This window comes from Tachypleus tridentatus, chromosome 1, assembly GCF_004210375.1.
Source record: "Tachypleus tridentatus isolate NWPU-2018 chromosome 1, ASM421037v1, whole genome shotgun sequence".
Taxonomy (NCBI): domain Eukaryota; kingdom Metazoa; phylum Arthropoda; class Merostomata; order Xiphosura; family Limulidae; genus Tachypleus; species Tachypleus tridentatus.
The window spans coordinates 115,573,668-115,594,302 of NC_134825.1; the positions used below are offsets into that span (position 1 = coordinate 115,573,668).

At 33.6% G+C, this 20,635-nt stretch overlaps 1 protein-coding gene across 7 annotated transcripts in view; it reads right to left on the minus strand.

Moving 5' to 3' along the window:
- Nucleotides 1-468: 468 nt before the first annotated feature.
- LOC143222135 (amyloid-beta-like protein) overlaps nt 469-20,635 on the minus strand; it is a 42,933-nt gene continuing 22,766 nt past the window's right edge. For 2 of the 7 annotated variants that reach the window (XM_076448185.1, XM_076448166.1), the window contains 8 exons: nt 17,403-17,618; nt 15,317-15,570; nt 14,884-14,979; nt 12,955-13,113; nt 10,581-10,809; nt 8,593-8,703; nt 4,000-4,277; nt 469-2,979 (listed from right to left, as the gene is read on the minus strand). In XM_076448185.1, the coding sequence (XP_076304300.1) occupies nt 2,716-2,979; nt 4,000-4,277; nt 8,593-8,703; nt 10,581-10,809; nt 12,955-13,113; nt 14,884-14,979; nt 15,317-15,570; nt 17,403-17,618 (1,607 nt within the window). In that variant the 3' untranslated portion in view covers nt 469-2,715. Of the gene's footprint in view, nt 2,980-3,999; nt 4,278-8,592; nt 8,704-10,580; nt 10,810-12,954; nt 13,114-14,883; nt 14,980-15,316; nt 15,589-17,402; nt 17,619-20,635 lie in introns of all 7 variants that reach the window. The other 5 variants (XM_076448175.1, XM_076448156.1, XM_076448209.1 and 2 more) reach the window with 3 other exon arrangements.

Below are 20,635 nucleotides of genomic sequence, written 5' to 3' on the forward strand. Positions count from 1 at the left end.
AGAAAACTTTCCGTATTTGAAGTAGAATGTTTGTGGATTCACACTTCCGTGTACCAACTTTTGATGTTTTTTTAGTCAAACCCAGTGGAGACCACAACTTTACTATAGTGTTGTCAAGGTGGATAGTTCTTGCCTATATTATTTAAACAAAAACAGTTTTATGGTATTAAAAACTCTCGACCCTGAGCACTTTCGAAAGGTGGACCTTTCTTCTTCAGGGCAAACTGGGTCCACCTTTTGAAAGTGCTCAGGTTCTAGGCTTTCTATTTTATTTTTAAGCAGATTTCACAAATATTATAATACTTCATAACCAAGCACTACTAACTATGATATATCCACTAGTTGCAAATTGGTTAAATAAACTGAATTAATGTTAATGAGAATGTTTGATAAACCTTGCTCAACATTATTCAGACTTCCAGGTTTAATTACTGATGTATTATGCTTTGACAATGAAATCATAGCCCGTTTATTATTATTATTTTATTGTGAAGAGAATACAGTTTGAAACTAAGACCTGGTGACAATCATTAAGAACACAGTACAAATATCTTTCTTAAACCAATCTCACAAATAATTTTCTACAAAAATATCAGGTTCTAATGATACACACTCAAGTAACCCAGCATCACACCTCAAAAACTTAATTCATAGCCTGCTTAAAATAATTAAGCATGAACATTTTATATCTGTGAAATAACAAGATGATCGGAGTTTGCTGTTGGCTTAAAAACAAATATCCTCCCAGTGGTACATTTTAAAATAATTTTCTACCACTGGTGAAGTATACGTTTAGATTTAGACCACACCGAGCTATTGAATAAAAGTTGTTAAAATGGACAACCTCCCTGTACTGGTACGTCTTCCTATCAAATAAAGGAGCTATATATAATAGTTCATTACTTGGTGGTACGGCAAAGTTATTCTAACTATTTGCACGTTCACGGCCTAGCCACAGTTGTGTGTACAATAGAGAGTAAATGAAATGTGCCATAATTATACCTCGTTACTACTATCTACCAGTCTAAATCAAAGCTTCTACGAGTGAATGTGTTTTCGTTGAGTTTCCTAACGTGCGTACATGAAACTGATATCCTTCTATATGACCATAGAGCTTTATTTTTGCTTTAAAGATTGACAGAATATTTAAAGTCATTTGCAACGTCCATTCCAAACTTAAGCCTAGTAAGACAGTTTACTGGAACATAATAAACTGCTACAGGCATTGTGGGTTAGCACTTACAAAATTAAGTAGTTTTTCAATTGCGATATCCAGACAAGTACATCAATACAGACAGATTACACTAACAATTAACTTGGTAAATGGCACATTATAAAACACATACAGTACTGTCAGACCTTTCTTTCATGACCTACCTAATAATCTATTAGAAAGAAGAAATACAGCAAAGCTAGCTGATCAAGATTTTATTCATTTTAGAACACCAAAGTTGTAGACATTGGTGTGGTCTTTATATATTAACTCTGTAAGTAGTCACTGGACATAGTTTTAATATCTTCTCTTTCCTTGTTGTTCCACTACAGGACAGGGACGATGCCCTACGCTCTCTAGCCAAAGCAGAATTTATTACATATTTAAAGCACAATACTGCATTTCGATAACATTTGTAAGTAGTTTGACACACATATTATCAATCAATAAGATACATTGATCACAATACCTGTTTTTCTTTTCCTTGTAGTAAGGCTATTTTATGGAGACATAATTACAAAAATCTGAAATTCTAGTTTTCTGGCACAGTTTTGAATATAGTTCTGTTCTTTGAAAGACTTCTATAACTTTATACAACAAAACATTAAGTAATAAACTTTACAACTATAAAGATAAAACAAAAAAATGTTATTACAAGTTACGGAGTAAACAGTGTTACAGTGAGTAAAATCTGTACTTAGAACAGGTACGACATTCTTAATCACTGGTGCGAGTGTTTGAAAGTACACGTTTTAACAATAAAGAACAAATTCATATTTAATTCAACAACCTAACACTACTGATCGAAATACCAAACCTGTTCTAAATATGAATCTTTTTCACTGTAAGAATTACATCTTGGAATAAAAAGCATTTAATCAAGTAACTTCAAAATGAAACTATTAACAAAAACATTCCTCTCAAATTAAAAACAATATTACCAACCCCTGATGTACTGTGGTTTGAACTGCCACAACTTTTTAAATCATGCCTGATTTCCTAGGCATTTTATTTATCTGTCCAGGTAACAAACTTGGATCTTTGACCTCAAAACAAGACTACATCAAATCTAGATAGAGTTTGGACAATATGTTAACTAGTAGTTATTTTGCATTATGTAAAATTCTCAGTATACTTGAATACCACAAGAAAAATATAAAATGAACATCTAAGGTTACAGACAAACACACCCACATCTTGTATATTAAATGTTTATAGACATCTGATACATTGTTAAATCTACAGTGAAGAGAAGAAAAAAACGTTTGTAGCACAAACACTAACTGAATATGTGCTTCTATTGATCTATAGTATGATTCTTTTTGCACTTCAAACACTACCACAAAACACTACTAGAATACCACATAAACTGTTCTATGTAGCACATGTGAACTGCTGATATATCGTACGTTTAATGCAATGTACCGTTTTTTGTTGTGATAAAGCAGTACCTTAAGACAAACTGATTATGGGATAAAATCCAATTACAGAAAGAAATATATTTAATTCTTGGACTCAAAATACTTGTAAGTTGGATTTTCGTAACCGTTAATTTGCATGTTACACACGTGTCTTTCCTCAGGGGTTGCTGCTTGGTTAACTTCCACAAACCCCTGACCTTGTGGTGACTGATTGGAATGACGTCGTAAGAGCACAATTCCCACAACTAAGGCAGTCAGGAGGGCAATGCCTGCAAATGCCAAAGTGATGTAAACACTTCCATTCCATCTGTAGTCTCGGATTCCTTCTTTTCGAACCGAGAAGGTCTACAAATAAAAGAATATAATTACAGACAGGTTTACTGGATGCAAGTTTATATCAAAACGTAACTTATTTGGGGAAAAACTATGTAGACTAGAACTTTAACAAATTTTATAAGTAAGAATGATAGTTAAGATATAGTGAACATGAATCACATCAGAACAGGTTAACATTATTAGAAACAAACAGTTAACAGACTCAGTTAACAATGATACAGGACCTAACAAGTTATATATTTTATTTCTCGACAAAAATTAAGCAGCTTGGTACAAGTAATACCATTCCTCTTGGTGACCTAAATTTCATGTTGAACAATTATTAGACCACTACTGCTACAGTGAAACCTACATAGTAACAGAAGCCTGGCCATTATACAAACTGTGTAAAGAAAAATAAAATGAAAGGTATCTTAAGACTCTTATGAAAGTAAAAGTTTTAGAAATACTAAATAAGACAGTTACAAAAAGATTATAAACCACAAACTTTGTTAAAACAGTCTTAACTTGATAGTTTACCTTTTTAATTGAACTACAGCAAGTTATAAAAAATACTGGCTGATCTCTCACTTTTGTGTCATCATCTAAATGTAACCGAAATATTCACAGTCACATTTTTTTTTCCCCAGATATTTATTTTGTGGGTCATGAAAAATTCCACATTTCAAAGATTCATCTCCAACTGTTACTGTTTATTGAGGGAATGGAAATATTTATGCCTCCCACTTGTGTAGATGACAAACACACAAAACCCACATCCATAGCTTCTGTACACATCTGCTGTTTATTTCTGGCATAAGAAAATCGAAAACAGGTAAATTTTGAAGTTGATAATGTCAGAATAAAACATCTAATTGCACTTAATTTAAGTTGTACAAAATCTTAAGTTACCATCCTAAAGCTGAGACTATCTTATAGGTTCATGGTATTTACTGTGCAGCCTCCTTTTTACAGTAATAAACATCAACAGATAAACTGTTCATCCACATGTTCAGGACATAAACTAATGAGTACCATTTTCATACTTACCACTTCATTATGATGAAGAGGTTGGTTCTGAGCATGGGCTACATGTGGTTCTGGCAAATCATTGTGCTCTTCAAGGACTGGGACTTCGTCCATTTTGCTGTGGTCCACGAACGCAGGATGATTTATTTCAGAAACCAAACTCTCATCTTCCATAGATTCAGGATCAAACTCTTTATCTAACTTCCCACCGTGGTTCTTCTCGACTAGCAACTTCTCCCTCTCAAGTTCTTCCAGTTCTTTTTGTTTTCTTTCTTCCTCTAACCGTTTCTGTTTTCGTTCTACATAAGAAGTTTCACAATGGACATATAGCCACAAGTACACAGCTTTTAAATAATTTATTTTTTTTACAAGTAGAAGGTAATGATGGTGGTGAATTGCCCTGAAGTTTATTATAAGAAACTTGGAAGAGGGGAGGACTGCCAGAAAGGTTGTTAGGAGTGTGATGTAAACAACAACAAGGAAGGTTCTTGTTAAAGCAGAAGTTTGGGGTTGTTATGATATGAAATAACCAAGAAGTTTCTTATTACACTTCATGTTATAAACAAGAGATTTGAGGAAGGGACTGTCACGGGTTTGTTTAAAGAAAGAGGGTATACTTAAAGTTGCCTCACTTCGAAAAGGAAGAGCTACCTCAGAGTTTCAGGTGTCAAAATTAATTAACTTACGATTAGCAAAGCAGATTCTAAACCTGTGTTCTGATAAGGAACAAAAACAACACGCTTCTCTACAAGAGACTCTCCACTAATCTAGTGTTCTGGTAAGGAACTGAAACAACACGCTTCTCTACAAGAGACCCTCCACTAATCTAGTGTTCTGGTAAGGAACTGAAACACCACACTTCTATACAAGAGATCCTCCACTAATCTAGTGTTCTGGTAAGGAACTGAAACATAACACTTCTCTACCAGAGACCCTCCACTAATCTAGTGTTCTGGTAAGGAACTGGAATACCACACTTCTCTACAAGAGATCCTCCACTAATCTAGTGTTCTGGTGAGGAACTGAAACAACACGCTTCTCTACAAGGGATCCTCCACTAATCTAGTGTTCTGGTAAGTAACTGAAACAACACGCTTCTCTACAAGGGATCCTCCACTGATCTAGTGTTCTGGTAAGGAACTGAAACACCATACTCCTCTACAAGAGATCCTCCACTAATCTAGTGTTCTGGTAAGGAACTGAAACATAACGCTTCTCTACAAGAGACCCTCCACTAATCTAGTGTTCTGGTAAGGAACTAAAACAACACGCTTCTCTACAAGAGATCCTCCACTAATCTAGTGTTCTGGTAAGGAACTGAAACATAACATCTCTCTACCAGAGACCCTCCACTAATCTAGTGTTCTGGTAAGGAACTGGAACACCACACTTCTCTACAAGAAACCCTACACTAATCTAGTGTTCTGGTAAGGAACTGAAACATAACGCTTCTCTACAAGAGGCCCTCCACTGATCTAGTGTTCTGGTAAGGAACTGAAACACCACACTTCTCTACAAGAGATCCTCCACTAATCTAGTGTTCTGGTAAGGAACAGAAACAACACGCTTCTCTACAAGAGATCCTCCACTAATCTAGTGTTCTGGTAAGGAACTGAAACATAACGCTTCTGTACAAAAGACCCTCCACTGATCTAGTGTTCTGGTAAGGAACTAGAACACCACACTTCTCTACAAGAAACCCTACACTAATCTAGTGTTCTGGTAAGGAACTAGAACACCACACTTCTCTACAAGAAACCCTACACTAATCTAGTGTTCTGGTAAGGAACTGGAACACCACACTTCTCTACAAGAGACCCTCCACTGATCTAGTGTTCTGGTAAGGAACTGGAACACCACACTTCTCTACAAGAGACCCTCCACTGATCTAGTGTTCTGGTAAGGAACTGAAACAACATGCTTCTCTACAAGAGTTCCTCCACTAATCTAGTGTTCTGGTAAGGAACTGGAACACCACACTTCTCTACAAGAGACCCTCCACTAATCTAGTGTTCTGGTAAGGAACTGGAACACCACACTTCTCTACAAGAGACCCTCCACTGATCTAGTGTTCTGGTAAGGAACTGAAACAACATGCTTCTCTACAAGAGTTCCTCCACTAATCTAGTGTTCTGGTAAGGAACTGAAACACCACACTTCTCTACAAGAGATCCTCCACTAATCTAGTGTTCTGGTAAGGAACTGAAACATAACGCTTCTCTACAAGAGACCCTCCACTGATCTAGTGTTCTGGTAAGGAACTGAAACAACACGCTTCTCTACAAGCAGGCATGCCAATGACATTTATTTAAAATTTTAAAAAAATGGATGCTATTTGGTGTGATTTGGTGCAATCTGGGACATAATTTCTTTATGTTTTTTGACATTGCAATGTTGGAAAAGTACACAATATATATCATATAAAATAACAAAAGGAAATTAAAAGACTAAATCAAACTAATAAAAACTATAACTTTCATTGACAGTTTTTAGCAGATTGATTTATTCTTTTAATTTGCATTCATTTTTTAGAAGATATATCAAAATATCTAAAATTAACAAATAAAATACAAAGTAAATAAATGAAATTTAAGATTGTTATTTGCTATTTATTCAGTTTAATTTTTTTCTAAATCAAAATATATTAGTAATATGAGTTAATAAACCAAAATAACTCAGTAAATATTTCAAATACAAATCATTTCATTATTATCCTTTTTGTCATCAATAACATCATCATCATCAACTACTGGTATGCTGCCAATTAAATGTTTTACAGTCTTTGCCAATAACTACTTCTCTGCTGCATATATTCCATACAATTTTCAAATCACATAAAATTACTCTTTTGACTAATCATGACTACCTACAGATCAAATTGTTCATCTATACAATCTTGTCATTATACTACTGGTACCTTAATGTCAGTGAATTTTCCATTCTTTCACAAATTGACAATACAAACTAAAACAGCATATGAAGGAAAGCTGTGACATTGCTTAAAAATTCAACTACTAATATGGTTCAATATTAAACTACTGATATCAGTGATATGCCTCAGAAATTAAATTTTGTACATTCACTGACATCAACAACTACTGCTCTGCTGCATGTATTCCATTAAAATTTCAAATTACTTAAAATTACTCTACATTACTATCTACAGTAAAACTTGTTCATCTATATAATCTTGTCAGTAAATTACTGGTACCTCAATATCAGTATATTTTTCATTCTTTCACAATACAAACTGAAACAGCAAATCAAGGAAAGCTTTGACATTGCTTCAAAATAAAATTAATGATATGCTTTAAAATAAACCACTGGCACTGTATGCTGCAGATAATAATAAGACGTTTTTCAGTCACTGATATCAACTTCTGCTCTGCTGCATAAATTACAGTCAAATATCAAATCACTTCATTTCCTTTAATCAATCTTGACTACTTTCCTCTTTTTCGAGACAAGGGTTTCCAGTGCTCTCTTCCGAGCTTTTTTTCTCTCCTTCTCTGAATGGGCAGCTCTCTGTGCCTCTGTGGCTTTCTGGACTTTTTCTTTAGCCAAGGTGGCTGGGCCAGATTTCACAGAACCATAGGCCTCAAGCCTTTCTGCCCTTTACTTCTGATTCTCCCTCAGCTTTGAGGTATACTTTGAAGCTGCTGATCTAATGTCCTTACACATTCTCTTGTCTACAGGATCAAAATGAACATCTTTCCTTTTCAACATTTCAATTGCTGTTGTTTCTTTGGAGCGTAGAGAATATTTTATCGTCTGGTATGCACACAATACCAGACCACGAGACCTGCAACGAGACGAAACAAGACTGCCTCCAAGATGGCGGTCAGATTTTTTTTCTTCTGCAATAAACATTGAAAAAATATGATTTCTCCTCAAGAACCACCTACCCAGCCCTCAAATTGCTCATATTTTCTCCTCGAATTTACACGAATTTCATGGGTGATCGAAACACCACACTTCTCCTCAAGAGATCCTCCACTAATCTAGTGTTCTTGAAAACCGCTGAAATCTAGCGTTTTAGCGGAAAAATGGCACGCATGTACAAGGGATCCTCCACTAATCTAGTATTCTGGTAAGGAACTGAAACACCACACTTCGCTACAAGAGATCCTCCACTAATCTAGTGTTCTGGTAAGGAACTGAAACACCACACCTCTCCTCAAGAGATCCTCCACTAATCTAGTGTTCTGGTAAGGAACTGAAACACCACACTTCTCTACAAGGGATCCTCCACTGATCTAGTGTTCTGGTAAGGAACTGAAACACCACACTTTTGTACAAGAGACCCTTCACTAATCTAGTGTTCTGGTAAGGAACTGAAAGTCCACTTTTGTCTCTACAAGGAATTCTCCAAACACACAAGACATCAAGTTTGATTTAAAGAATGAGATAAAGAGCCCATTAGATGCCACAAATCTATGTTCTTTTAGCAAGATAAGCTAACTTTTCTCAGTAGAACTCGAGATTATCTATTACAACTAAGTAAAAAAAACACAATCCAGCAATATAAGTGGTTTGAAAACAATAATACATGCACATGCAGAATGAAATATGACTTAAAAATGCACTTGGACTTTTTAATACAGTTATCAGCACCTTCTCGTTTCTTCTCCACTTCAGTTTTGTACTGTTTCAGAATGGCTTCATCAGTGTCTGTGGAAAAGGCAGCATCCAATGCAACTCCTTTCAAGTCTATCCAGGCAGCCACTGAAAACAAATTTTTATATCAAGATACTAATTATGATAATGAACTACAAGTAAAAGCATTTGTAATATTATGTTACAAGCAATCATTTTTAAACATTAGAAATGTAAAGTTTAAAGTGGACTTCATGAACACAGAGAAAGATGAACAGTGAAATACCTAGTACAACTCTCATGTATGTACGTAAGTACCAACCAGTTATTGTGCTTGTTTAACTACACAGAAAAATAGTGGGTGTTTACTAAAATCTCTTGCAAGATCAGTTCATGATACATGAGTGCTTATTGACCATAATTTAACCACTGATAAAAAAGTGAATTACTCTGCTCATTAATCAAAGCCACTCTTCACATTGTTATTGTCCAATCTGGTACCCTAGGCCAGCACCAACACCCACGTGTTACTGTCCAAGTCCGTACGCTAGGCCAGCACCAATGCCCACGTGCTATTGCCAGAGTTTGTACACTAAACCAGCACCAACTTCTGCATGTCATTGCCAAAGTTCATATGCTACACCAGCACCAACATCTACATGTTACTGTACAAGTTTGTACACCAGACCAACATCTACATGTTACTGTCCAAGTTTGTAAACCAGACCAGCACAAACATCTACATGTTACTGCCAAAGTTTGTATACTAGACCAGCACCAACATCTGCATGTTACTGTCCAAGTTTGTACGCTAGACCAGCACCAGTGCCCATATTATCCCTCTCCAAATTATAGTCCAAGTTTGTAAACTAAAAATAAAATAAGTTTTTAACTTACAAAGTCGAATTGTTTATATCTTTTTGCAAGTAGCAAATGACAAAGTTATTTCTAGCAATATGGTTCCACACAATTTAATATCAACATTCTTCTGTTGTTTTGTTCTTTCCACTAAATGCCAATTTATGAAAGGTATGAAAGGGTTAAAAATTACATTATTCATTTATTTTCATTAAATTATTATACATATGATGTGGCTAATCATTATGGACATATTTTTAAATGGTATGGTGTGACAAAACATTCAATATTGTTAACTTTTTTTTTCTTTTAAATATCCAATATTAAAATTGTTCAAACATCTCTTAAACTTCATTGGCCAGTGACAAACTCCATATCACTGTGCAATCCATAAACAGAACTTTGAATAAAGTTACATTTTCTTTATATTGTTTTGAGAGTTAATGTGAAATATGATCGGTCAATATCATATTATTTCCTTTTCATCTGATTTCTATCTTAAATCATTAGGAAATAAATGAAGGATTCTAATATAATTAACCCTCTTAAAACCCTATCATTTAACTGTAACCAAGTACAAGTGTGCATGTACACATTCAAAAAAGAACACTATATAACTTCACTATAGTTCTCATATGATTTCAGAAATACCCTACTTTAGTGAATAATTAATTTTCAAGAGTTGTGTGTTTAGTGCAACTTGTTGAAAGTATATTTTAAAGAAAAATAATTGGAATAATGTTTGTTTGTTTTTGAGTTTTGCACAAAGCTACACGAGGGCTATCTGCACTAGCCATCCCTAATTTAGCAGTGTAAGACTAGAGGGAAGGCAGCTAGTCATCACCACCCACCACCAACTCTTGGACTACTCTTTTACCAACGAATAATGGGATTGATTGTCACATTATAACACCCTCAGTGCTGAAAGAGCAAGCACGTTTGGCACAACGAGAAATTGAAATAATAAACCTTTCGTAACTAAACAATGCCTGCACCATTCTCCTCATTTCTGAGAGAATTCTGTAATTTAACATTTATTCAAATACAGAATTTTCCATCATTCTGTTCCAATCCTTTAGGTGTCACTACATCTTAAATACAGAAAGTAATTTACTCCGTCACTTAGAGCTGTGATGTACGGTTCTTACACATTCTTTTGTGCAGTTTGTCAGCAACAGAAGGATGGCGCTCCAGCATCAGGATGCTTTGGTTAGCCATGTGATTCAGGTTTTTCAGGTGATCCAGGACGGCGTCTTTCTCGGCAACTGCTTGGTTAAAGTTGCTGTTAAGAAGGTGGCGGTAGTAGTGTAGCATGTGGTTTCTGTCCTTGGCCACAGCTCGCAACAACTTCAGTAGACACTTTTCAATTCTCTTTACCTGCACAATATAACCGTTGTAAAGCTTTAGAATTCAATAAAGCTCTATTTAAATTTTTTTTTTCATTTACACACAACTGAATATTTAACAACTTCTACCCTCTGTACTTTTTGACTTTGTACAAAAATCAAAGATACCCTCTCTTCATTTTTCACATTTCAAGAATTAACTCAAGTTACTAAAACTATGCGACACTCACTATTCAGGTAAACTTTTAAATGAGCTTTGTACAAGTTACAAGGAAATAAAATTCCATGAGCTTCCAAAGACAATTTATCAACTTACATCATATTTTAACTCCATTAGAATTAAATAACTACATTAATATTTCATAGAAAATATAATAACAGCTGTAAAAAATACTCAACCAATAATAGTTATACCTAAATTATCAAAAAAAATTCTTCAAACAAATAAAACGATCAAACAAAAAAACATGTATCACTGAACAAAGCACTAATGAATTCAATATCTTATATCGTCTCTTAAACATCTACTCAAACACTACAGGTGGGGCAAATAGGACTGAGCATGCAACTTTAGGAATGTTACCAAAACTTGTAGCAACACTTGTAGCACTGATAAGAATCTTACAGCAAATATCCATTCGTTAGTTAGCCAGGCCTCATTTTTGTTCAACTTGGGGCACGATGGTGGGTGAAACAAAATTTGTCATCACGTTTTGGCAGTAAATAATAATCATTCACCAGTACAATTCCTTTCAAAACTTCAGCTGGAAACTGATAATCTAATTTGCTTGGCCTAACTAATATTTATGTATAAGCACATGCTTACACCATAGTTTTACCACTTTACATCAAGACTCTAATCCAAGTGACAAAACTCAACTTTGGTTAAAACTAAGCAATTTTTGTCCAACATTTTTGCAAATGTGACTTACATGTAGACCAAATTTCACACCTAACTGACCAAATCTGGAGGGGGAAAAAACACCATGAAATTAGTTTGTTTTTTTTTTTTATCAAATAAAATCTACGTACTTTCTTTATGAAGATAGAAAAAAAGAATGTAATTCAATCAAAATTAGAGATTTTATATTTCATGTATTTCTTAATGGATTGCCTTGAAAATATGAAACAGTTTGGATTAACACAGTCCAAGCTACATAAAATGGAGAAAAATGCTAACTACCACTCTGTTAATGACAAACAGTGCACCCTGCAGGTTGTTTTGACCACATAACACTACCCTGTGTTTTGATACTTAAAATTTTCCAAAGTTCAGTTTAATAACAAGTAAAAAATCATCACTTCTTCCATAAACGGTGTTATAAACAGTTTAATAACAAGTAAAAAATTGTCACTTCTTCCATAAACGGTGTCATAAACAGTTTAATAACAAGTGAAAAATTGTCGCTTCTTCCATAAACGGTGTCATAAACAGTTTAATAACAAGTGAAAAATCGTCATTTCTTCCATAAACGTAATTCCTCTAGCATGTAGCCAAAACAAATAACTATTAAAAATATTTTTTAACTTAACAATAGGATAAGTTAATATTTGTCCGACTGATAGTTGAGCATGTATCATGACACGTTACCATGCCAGTTTAGCAACTTCGTACTTGTTACTGAGACTGTCGTTGTACCATTGAACACTTTAATAATGTTGTATGTCCACAGTTCTCCCAAAAACAACTGCATTATATTATATCTAAACAGTTTCTCCATTTACTGTTGAAATTCCACTTCACAATTTTTTTAAATAACTCGAAAACTCGAGGGTCAGTTTCACCTTTACTTCAACTTTATATTCAACCCATTAGTCTTGGTCCAGAATAACACATACATACTTTAAAATAACACCTGAATAATTTTATTTGCTGTATCTAGTATTTATGAGGATTTTAACCACCATACAATCTAATTGGATGATACACATGTCAGTTTTGATGTGCAACACCCAAGTTAAGGAAGTGAACTGTAATTACTACAAGTTTTATTTAAATCATTTGCAAGTCAGATTTTTATGTAATAATTAATAATATAACATTATTTTTATACTATTTGAATATTTCTGGCAATAACAGCAATTCTGTATTAAGAATAAAAACATCAATGAGTTTAATGAGCAATTAGATTTATTAATACTTTATCTCATGCATCATAAAATAAAACAAACAAACCATTGGAACTGTTTCATCCAAAGCTTTGATAAAACATTCCATTGAAGATTTTTTACGCAAAGTAATAACTGTCAAGACTCTTTGGTGATGCATTGCATTCAACTGACGCTTCTGTCCATCTCCTTCCTCTTCAAGGGCATTTACGGTTTTCTGAAAACGCTTTAAACCACACAAACGTGAGAATGTTGTACAATTGACAATCAAGGAAGTATTCAATTCTACCTTCTGTTTTCAGTATTTCTGTTTATTCAAACATATATCAAGAAAAATACTCACTGTATAAACTTCTTTTTCAACAAACACAAACTTTTTAGAATCATAGTTTTAAAGGTTAAAGGTAAAGATACTTTGAATGCAACGAAAAAAAAACTTCATATATACTCTAGACCAGGGGTTCCCAACCTTTTGGCACTCGCGACTTGAAAATGTAATTGATGAAATAAAATTAATGTTATCCCAAGCTACTTCTAATAAGGCTATGTGACTCCCCTGCCAAGGCTTCGCGACCCCCTAGGGGGTCCCACTGCTTGGGAACCCATGCTCTAGACCAAATCCTTTATCACTAGAGTCTGCCTGGATTTAAGGAGTTAACTCTCCCAGTATGGACTAGGTCTATATGACCGACCACGTGACCTCTTTGTACTTGTTTAGTCTTATTAAAATTAGTACTTTAACTTTCAGTATAATGTGCACATTTTTACAAAACTTGGCAGTCTTTCAATTATTAATCTTTCAGATATAAAAAAAAGTATTTTAAAATTAAATAAAGAATTGTCCATTAATATACTGATCATTTGTTTTGAACAGTCCATGTACAAAGTATCTTTTCTGTTCTTAATCTAAGAAATTTCAAACTTCCTTTTTGTAATCTATAAGAGCTCCAAATGCATTTAGCTAAAAACTTATTTTATCCTAATTGGTATAACATAAACAAAAAGTAGTTTTATAACATTCTGAGTGTTAGACAATAGCATCTTGTGACATGCAGTAAAGGATACGTGTTAATTGGGTTAAGAAACCCATCTTAAAATATGAAATTTAGCACAAAGATATTGATGTGCATTATTCCTTCAAATTTATGTAATTTTCAAAGTTCTGTGTCTGTGTGGATGCTAGTAGGAAATAAGAAAACTTTTTCCTGAATGCAGCGTACAGAATAAACTCCAAAAATAAATTCACAAACACCACTTAAAAGAGATGTGTGTTTGTGTGTTTTCTTATAGCAAAGCCACATCGGGCTATCTGCTCAGCCCACCGAGGGGAATCGAACTCCTGATTGCAGGGTTGTAAATCCGAAGACATACCGCTGTACTAGTGAGGGGCATTAAAAGAGATAACTAGGTAAATTATAAATATTTCTTATGAACCAAAAGTGAACATGATTTGTACATTTCTATAAAAAACTATTACTGACTTGCAACCATAATTTATTATTTATCTTTATGTGATGCCTTCTTTAGCTAAAGATATTAAACAAGATTCATGAAAGCCCAAAAAGTACATTCTCCCATTTCAGCTACACCCAACTTGCTTAAACAACTGTGTGGTAATTTTTTTAATACTTTTCAAATGAGTAAATGTTATCATAAACTCTACGACATAATTTACTTTAATTCAGTCCTCAGTAATTATACAGTTTTGCAAGGTTGGTGGCTGCTCTAAATATTGTACCAAAAGACAAAATGTACTTCCTTGTTTATCCAACACTTTGGTTTCATTCAAGTATTTAACAATAAAACAATCTCAGGAGAATTAAAATAATCTGAAATACCTCATTTACTCCATTTATCACTTTTACACTTTCATAAAGTAAAATCTCACTTCTATATTACTTCTGAACATTAGAATTTTCTTGTACAAATTAAAACAAAAACGTACACCAACTACTCCAAACTTCCACTACTTTACTTAGAAGAAATCAAATCTTACTTCGGTCATTTTTTTCTTAAACTCTTCAGCCCCTCTCGGGTCCTTCAACTTCATCTCTTGGTAATGTTCTTCAAGCTCATTCCATTTTTTCATAATCTCAAAATAAAAGGTGAATTTTATAAGATGTGGGTAACATTTTTTTGAATACAACAATAACAAAAAATTATTACATGACACAACCTTAAAACAAGTATGTTTGTTTTTTTGTCATCGTCGTTGTCAGTTGTCTTTCAGCAACTCTAAAATAACAGTTGGAAGCAGTAGACTGCTGTTCATGTATAATTCAGAACTGTTGAAGTAAACAAGAAAATGGAAGAAATATTTTTTTTATTCGTAACACGGTGGTGTGAAGACAACGAGATACATTCACCTTTAAAAATGTTCCAATCACTTTCCCACAACATTAAAATTTACTTTCAATACAAATCATTACCTCTGTCACTTTCCTCCTGTGAGACTCCTGAATTTTCTTCTGGGCCTCTTTAAAAGCTCGATGTTCATTTTCAGTGTCGAAATTTCGATAATAATGATCGATGGGGCTTTCGGTCGTGGTGGTGGTTGTTGTGGTGGTGGTGGATGATATTTCCTCTTCATCATCATCTTCATCTTCATAATCATAGTATTCTTCGTCATATTCGTCACTATCAGAATCGTCCTCAACACTGTTGCTCAGTTTAGAGCTCTTCCCTGAAAACAGTAGTTTCTCTGAATTAAGAAAAAACAGTTAAACACGGTCGAACATTCCACACTTTATCTCAGGGTTAAATCTTCTGACACCGTACTTCCTTTTTTTTTAAACCTTATACTGTAAATGTGCCATCTGTGTGAGCTTTCTAAAATTGTTCATAAAATATCAAACTTAGAGCAATTATGTTTAACCTTTTTTCTTATGTGTATGAAGAGGTGTGAACTTTACAAATGGCCACCAGAAATTATCTATTTTGTTTAATTATTCCCACCCACTTCTCTTTTTCTCTATTTTGTACTCCTTCAAATCAGAACCTGTCTCTGACAGTCACACTTTTCACTAATTTCAGTGTAGGTCTCTGCTACATTCAACAAAATTGCTGCACCAAAAACAGATTCATTCTCAGTAACAACACGTCAATCCATAACACCTTTATGTACTTCACAGTATTTACAACACATATTTTGCTTACGTGTTTGTCTTTTAAGTTTGTTATTTTAACCATTTAACATTATAGTTGTGCTTGCACGTCAAAAATACTCTTAATATTATACCTGACAGACAAGAAGAAATCCATAACTATCAAGTTTTAACAAACTTTTATGGAGATAAATAAACTTTTTTATCTCTCTCTCAGAAATATATCTAAGCATTTTCAGTCACCAAATTTGTTTCTTATCAATACTTTGTTAAGATGAAACATGCATAATTAGTATTATGCACATAAAAATACAAAAAAAACAAAGCTTTGATACTGCTACCAAGAAATAATTATCACCCCATCAAACTCAACTACATGCTAACCACTTTATATAAATATGCACCAACCATGATATCTTATGAATATCACACACATTATTCTCTATATCACACAGAAACAAACACTTCTGAGTTCAAGTGACAGTTAATAACTGTGAAACCATTGAAGATAATGGTTTAAATAAAATTCACTTCAACCTGACATCCAAAAACAAAGAGACGCTCACATCTCTGGGATAAGATTGATCTGACTTGAGAGTTACTTTTTATCGGGTCTACAGGTAAAATTTAACATAAATTTTTTACTTAAATTATTAACAATTTTAAAAACTATAATAAATGTGATGTCTCACACAAGCACTAACTAGGAAGTGACTAGAAAAAAATTATAAGTAATTGCTTTAGTTTAACTGTTGCATTTAAGGCAACTGATATCTTCAGCATATCTGGAAAATAACAATAATAAACATTCAAACAGGTATCCAAACCACAAAATATTTTTTTAGTAACTTCATATATGGTAAAACAAAAGTAAGTTGTCTCACCACTGTTGTAGCTTCATGTTATAAAATGTATTCATCAAAATAATGATGAGTCCACTGAAATAAATATGTATGTGAAGTGGCTTACATGGGTATTAAAACTTACTTAAAAAGTACAAGTAACAATATTTCGGCCTCATTTGACCATCATCAGATTTAGAATGACTTTTGATAAAGTGACTGCTAAGAATCATTGATGTTGTTCACATGGCACCAGACAAATTATAATCTTCCCAAAATCTGTTCTTACCTTAATGATGCCCTAATAAGATCAAAATGTTTTTTGTGATTTTTAGTTACATTCAAAAGTAAGTAACTCTGTCTCATCACGTATTTGCTTCTGATGTCAATAAACTGTGGCTTGTTACTTTTTGTGTTACACATATCTAAAACAAACTGAAAGGTATTTTGCAGTAAGTTATTACTGAATGATGGACAGTTAAATTTAAAACGTTCACAAGTAAATAGTTACTTAAGAACACAAAACAAACAGTTTCTCAACTTTAATCTAACCAGTTACCAGTACTCACCATTTTCAGGACAGCAAACAAACTCCACACCAGAAAATATGTCTACACCACAAGGTAACAGCATTGCAAAACTCTGAAGTTTCATTCCACTCGTTCCACAGGTTTGGGCAGCTGTGTGGTTCCATTCGTCAAAACTCTGGCAGATGCTCTGGTTATGAACGTGATCAAACAGACAATGTTCTGGCACAAGCAAAGCATCACTCTGGAATGGGCCCTCTAGTAAAATATATATATATATATATATATATTAGTGAAATTAAATAATTTATACCTAAATGAAGTTAAATAAATAAACAAAATCATGAGAATGGGTGGATTTAGCATCTTCTGGCACAAAGCAACTAGGCTACCTGCACCAAACATCCGGTAAAGTTAAAAGGTAAAAGTATTAAAATTCATAAAAAGGAATCACAGTAAAACAAGATAAAGTTTACTTTTTGAATTAAAACTTAAACAGCATGAAACCAAATTTTTATATCTAGTTTACAGCAGTAAGAGAGAAATTACAGTAATACTAGTTTTAAAAGGACATTCTGTGGCATAAGTTGATTGATCATAACTCGCCAGGATGACTAACAGGCAAGTACACAAACCACCATCAGTCACCTTTTCAGTCCTGGTTTCAAGTTATTTGACATTATGGCCATTTTCTAATTTCATATTGAACTAGTTAAGTTTCAAAAAGGAATCATAATAAAAGTCTAATTTATGAAATAAAAACTTAAATAGTGTTAAGAAGGTCAATGGTCCTTAGAAAATGAAAAACATTTGAAGGGTGGACAATGACACCATCGTTGATGACACTATCCAACGTTACAGATAAACCTTGGGACAAAACGTATAAAATGGTGCCGTCGTTGAGAGTCGTAATGATGGCAAGACAATAAAATGTGGCTTATTGTGACCTGAGTATCACAAACAACACAGTGGTGCATCAGTCCCAGATAAAAGAAAATGATGAGTTAAAAAACTGTAACCAATGTGTAGTGTAGTGAGGATAACTTCCTCTTTCTGATTCTAAAGGAAACAAGAAGCCGAAAGTCCAATAGGTTTTATTTTGAAAAACTTGTTTTCACATTGCTCACTCCAAGTCAACTGCCAACTGGCATGGAGCCAAGCCTTGAATACAGGACTGTAGTCCAAGTATGAAACCGGCACAGTAATGATAGTGGTAGAGCAGACTTAGCTGCAGCACCGGTGAGCTTGTTCCCGCGAACACCATCGTGGCCCGGTATCCAGAAAAACTGGATAGAAGTAGATGTTAAAGAGAAACGGGCCAGTCGGTTTTGAATATTGGCGAGAACAGGGTGTGAACTGACGTGAAACAATTCCAAGGCCAGTAGAGAACTAAGCGAGTCAGTATAAATAGTGCAGTTTGAGCACTGTTTAGCTTCTATGTGATCCAGGGCAAGAGAAATGGCATACAGTTCAGCAGTGAACACAGAAACTGTAGAAGGGATTCTACATGCAACAACTAATTACAGCAAACAATGGCAGAGCCCATGGAGTCATCTGATTTCAAACCATCTGTATAAATAGGAATGGAGAAATGGTTCAAAAGATGTTCAGCAAATAGAAAGCAATACTTCTAATGTGGATCCTACTTTCACAGTCACCTCCAAACCCTAGGATACATTTTATAATCCCACATTGTAGCTTAGGAAACCCTTTTTTAAAAAAATGTGCAGCATGCTTAAAAAACATTATTTTTTTTTAAATTCATGTTAATGTGTTCTGGCTTAAATATTTTATGATTATAATATATATATAAAATGGTTCACGATAAAACAGCACAAGTGTATGCATACTATGTTGCTTCTAACCGACACCTCTGAGGGGCACTGCAAAAATTAGATGGGGATAATAGTTAGGGGCAGTATGGAATATTTAAATCTATGCTTTGTTCTAAATGTAGATAATTTTAGTCTTCCTTTACATTATAAACAAAGTTCACCTCTAAGAATCATTAGATGTCAAGTTGATTCAATTAAATGTTCTCGACTCTAAATTGATAGTTGAGAGTTTCCAACCTGGAACTTTTAATGTTTTGTGCATATACAGAGAATTATTCAAGCTTTTATTAAATATGTCTCCAAAAATATAAGGAATCAAAGTGTTGACTGTTCCAAATGAAAAAGTAACTTTTATTTGCATAATCTTGTAACTAAATATAAAATATTTTTGGTAAAACTTTATATTCTATGCATTCTTTTCTTACTATGACCTCACATATGCCACCGTATAAAAACTGAAATAAATGTGATTTACCTTTTACTGTCTTTAGAATGATTGAACTATAACAGGAAACCACAGCTGTCTACCTTAAACACCATGAAGCTCATAACAATATACACCTGTTTATGTTAACATTTTTTTTTAGTTGCCTGTTGAACATGTATATCTAACTAATAATACAAACAAATAAATTGTGAATCATCTATCAAACATGCAACTCACCTAAAAGTATTGAATTACATAATGCACGAGCTACTCATGTGCACACCTCATGTAAAATTATCATTATCCATTATCTTAACCTAATTTAACCTAGCAAGTTACCAATTTTCTTATTTCAGTTAGTTTTATAATAACAAACACATGAAAAACTAGAAATACGATACGATTTGTTTTTTAGCTGTTGACTGTTAGTAAAATGTAAGCCTACTTTATTAATACTAATGTTACTACTACATAAATATTTTTCATACATAATACACTTAGAGACACAGAATAATAGCACCTGAAAAGCAATATCAAATAACTATTAATTTTTTTTTGTGGCTTTCAAACTATGTGATAAGAACCATTAAAAACTGAACTAAGCTCACAGATGTAATTACTATAAGAACATATTTAAAAATGACAATGCCCTGAAAAGAACATAATTCACTGTCTGATAGCCTACAACCTTGACTTTCTACTGAATTTCAAAAATACAGCACAAAGCATCAAACAGAACTCCTGTTAATTTGTGGAAGAAAGGATGTGACAGGTAGGTGTGGGAAGTATGACAGATTTTCTAGTTTATAGCTCTGTAAACAAACAAGAGTGAAGACTATAAAAAACTGTACATTTACATTATAACGAGTAATTATGTTAAATTTGATATTTCCCAGAGGATTGATGGTAAATAAATTAGAAACGAGGGAAACCTGTAGAGCAAATGTTACAATTTTCACACTAGGAAATATTTAGATTTTTTGTTAAATATTTACTTATAAAATTAAAAGCTT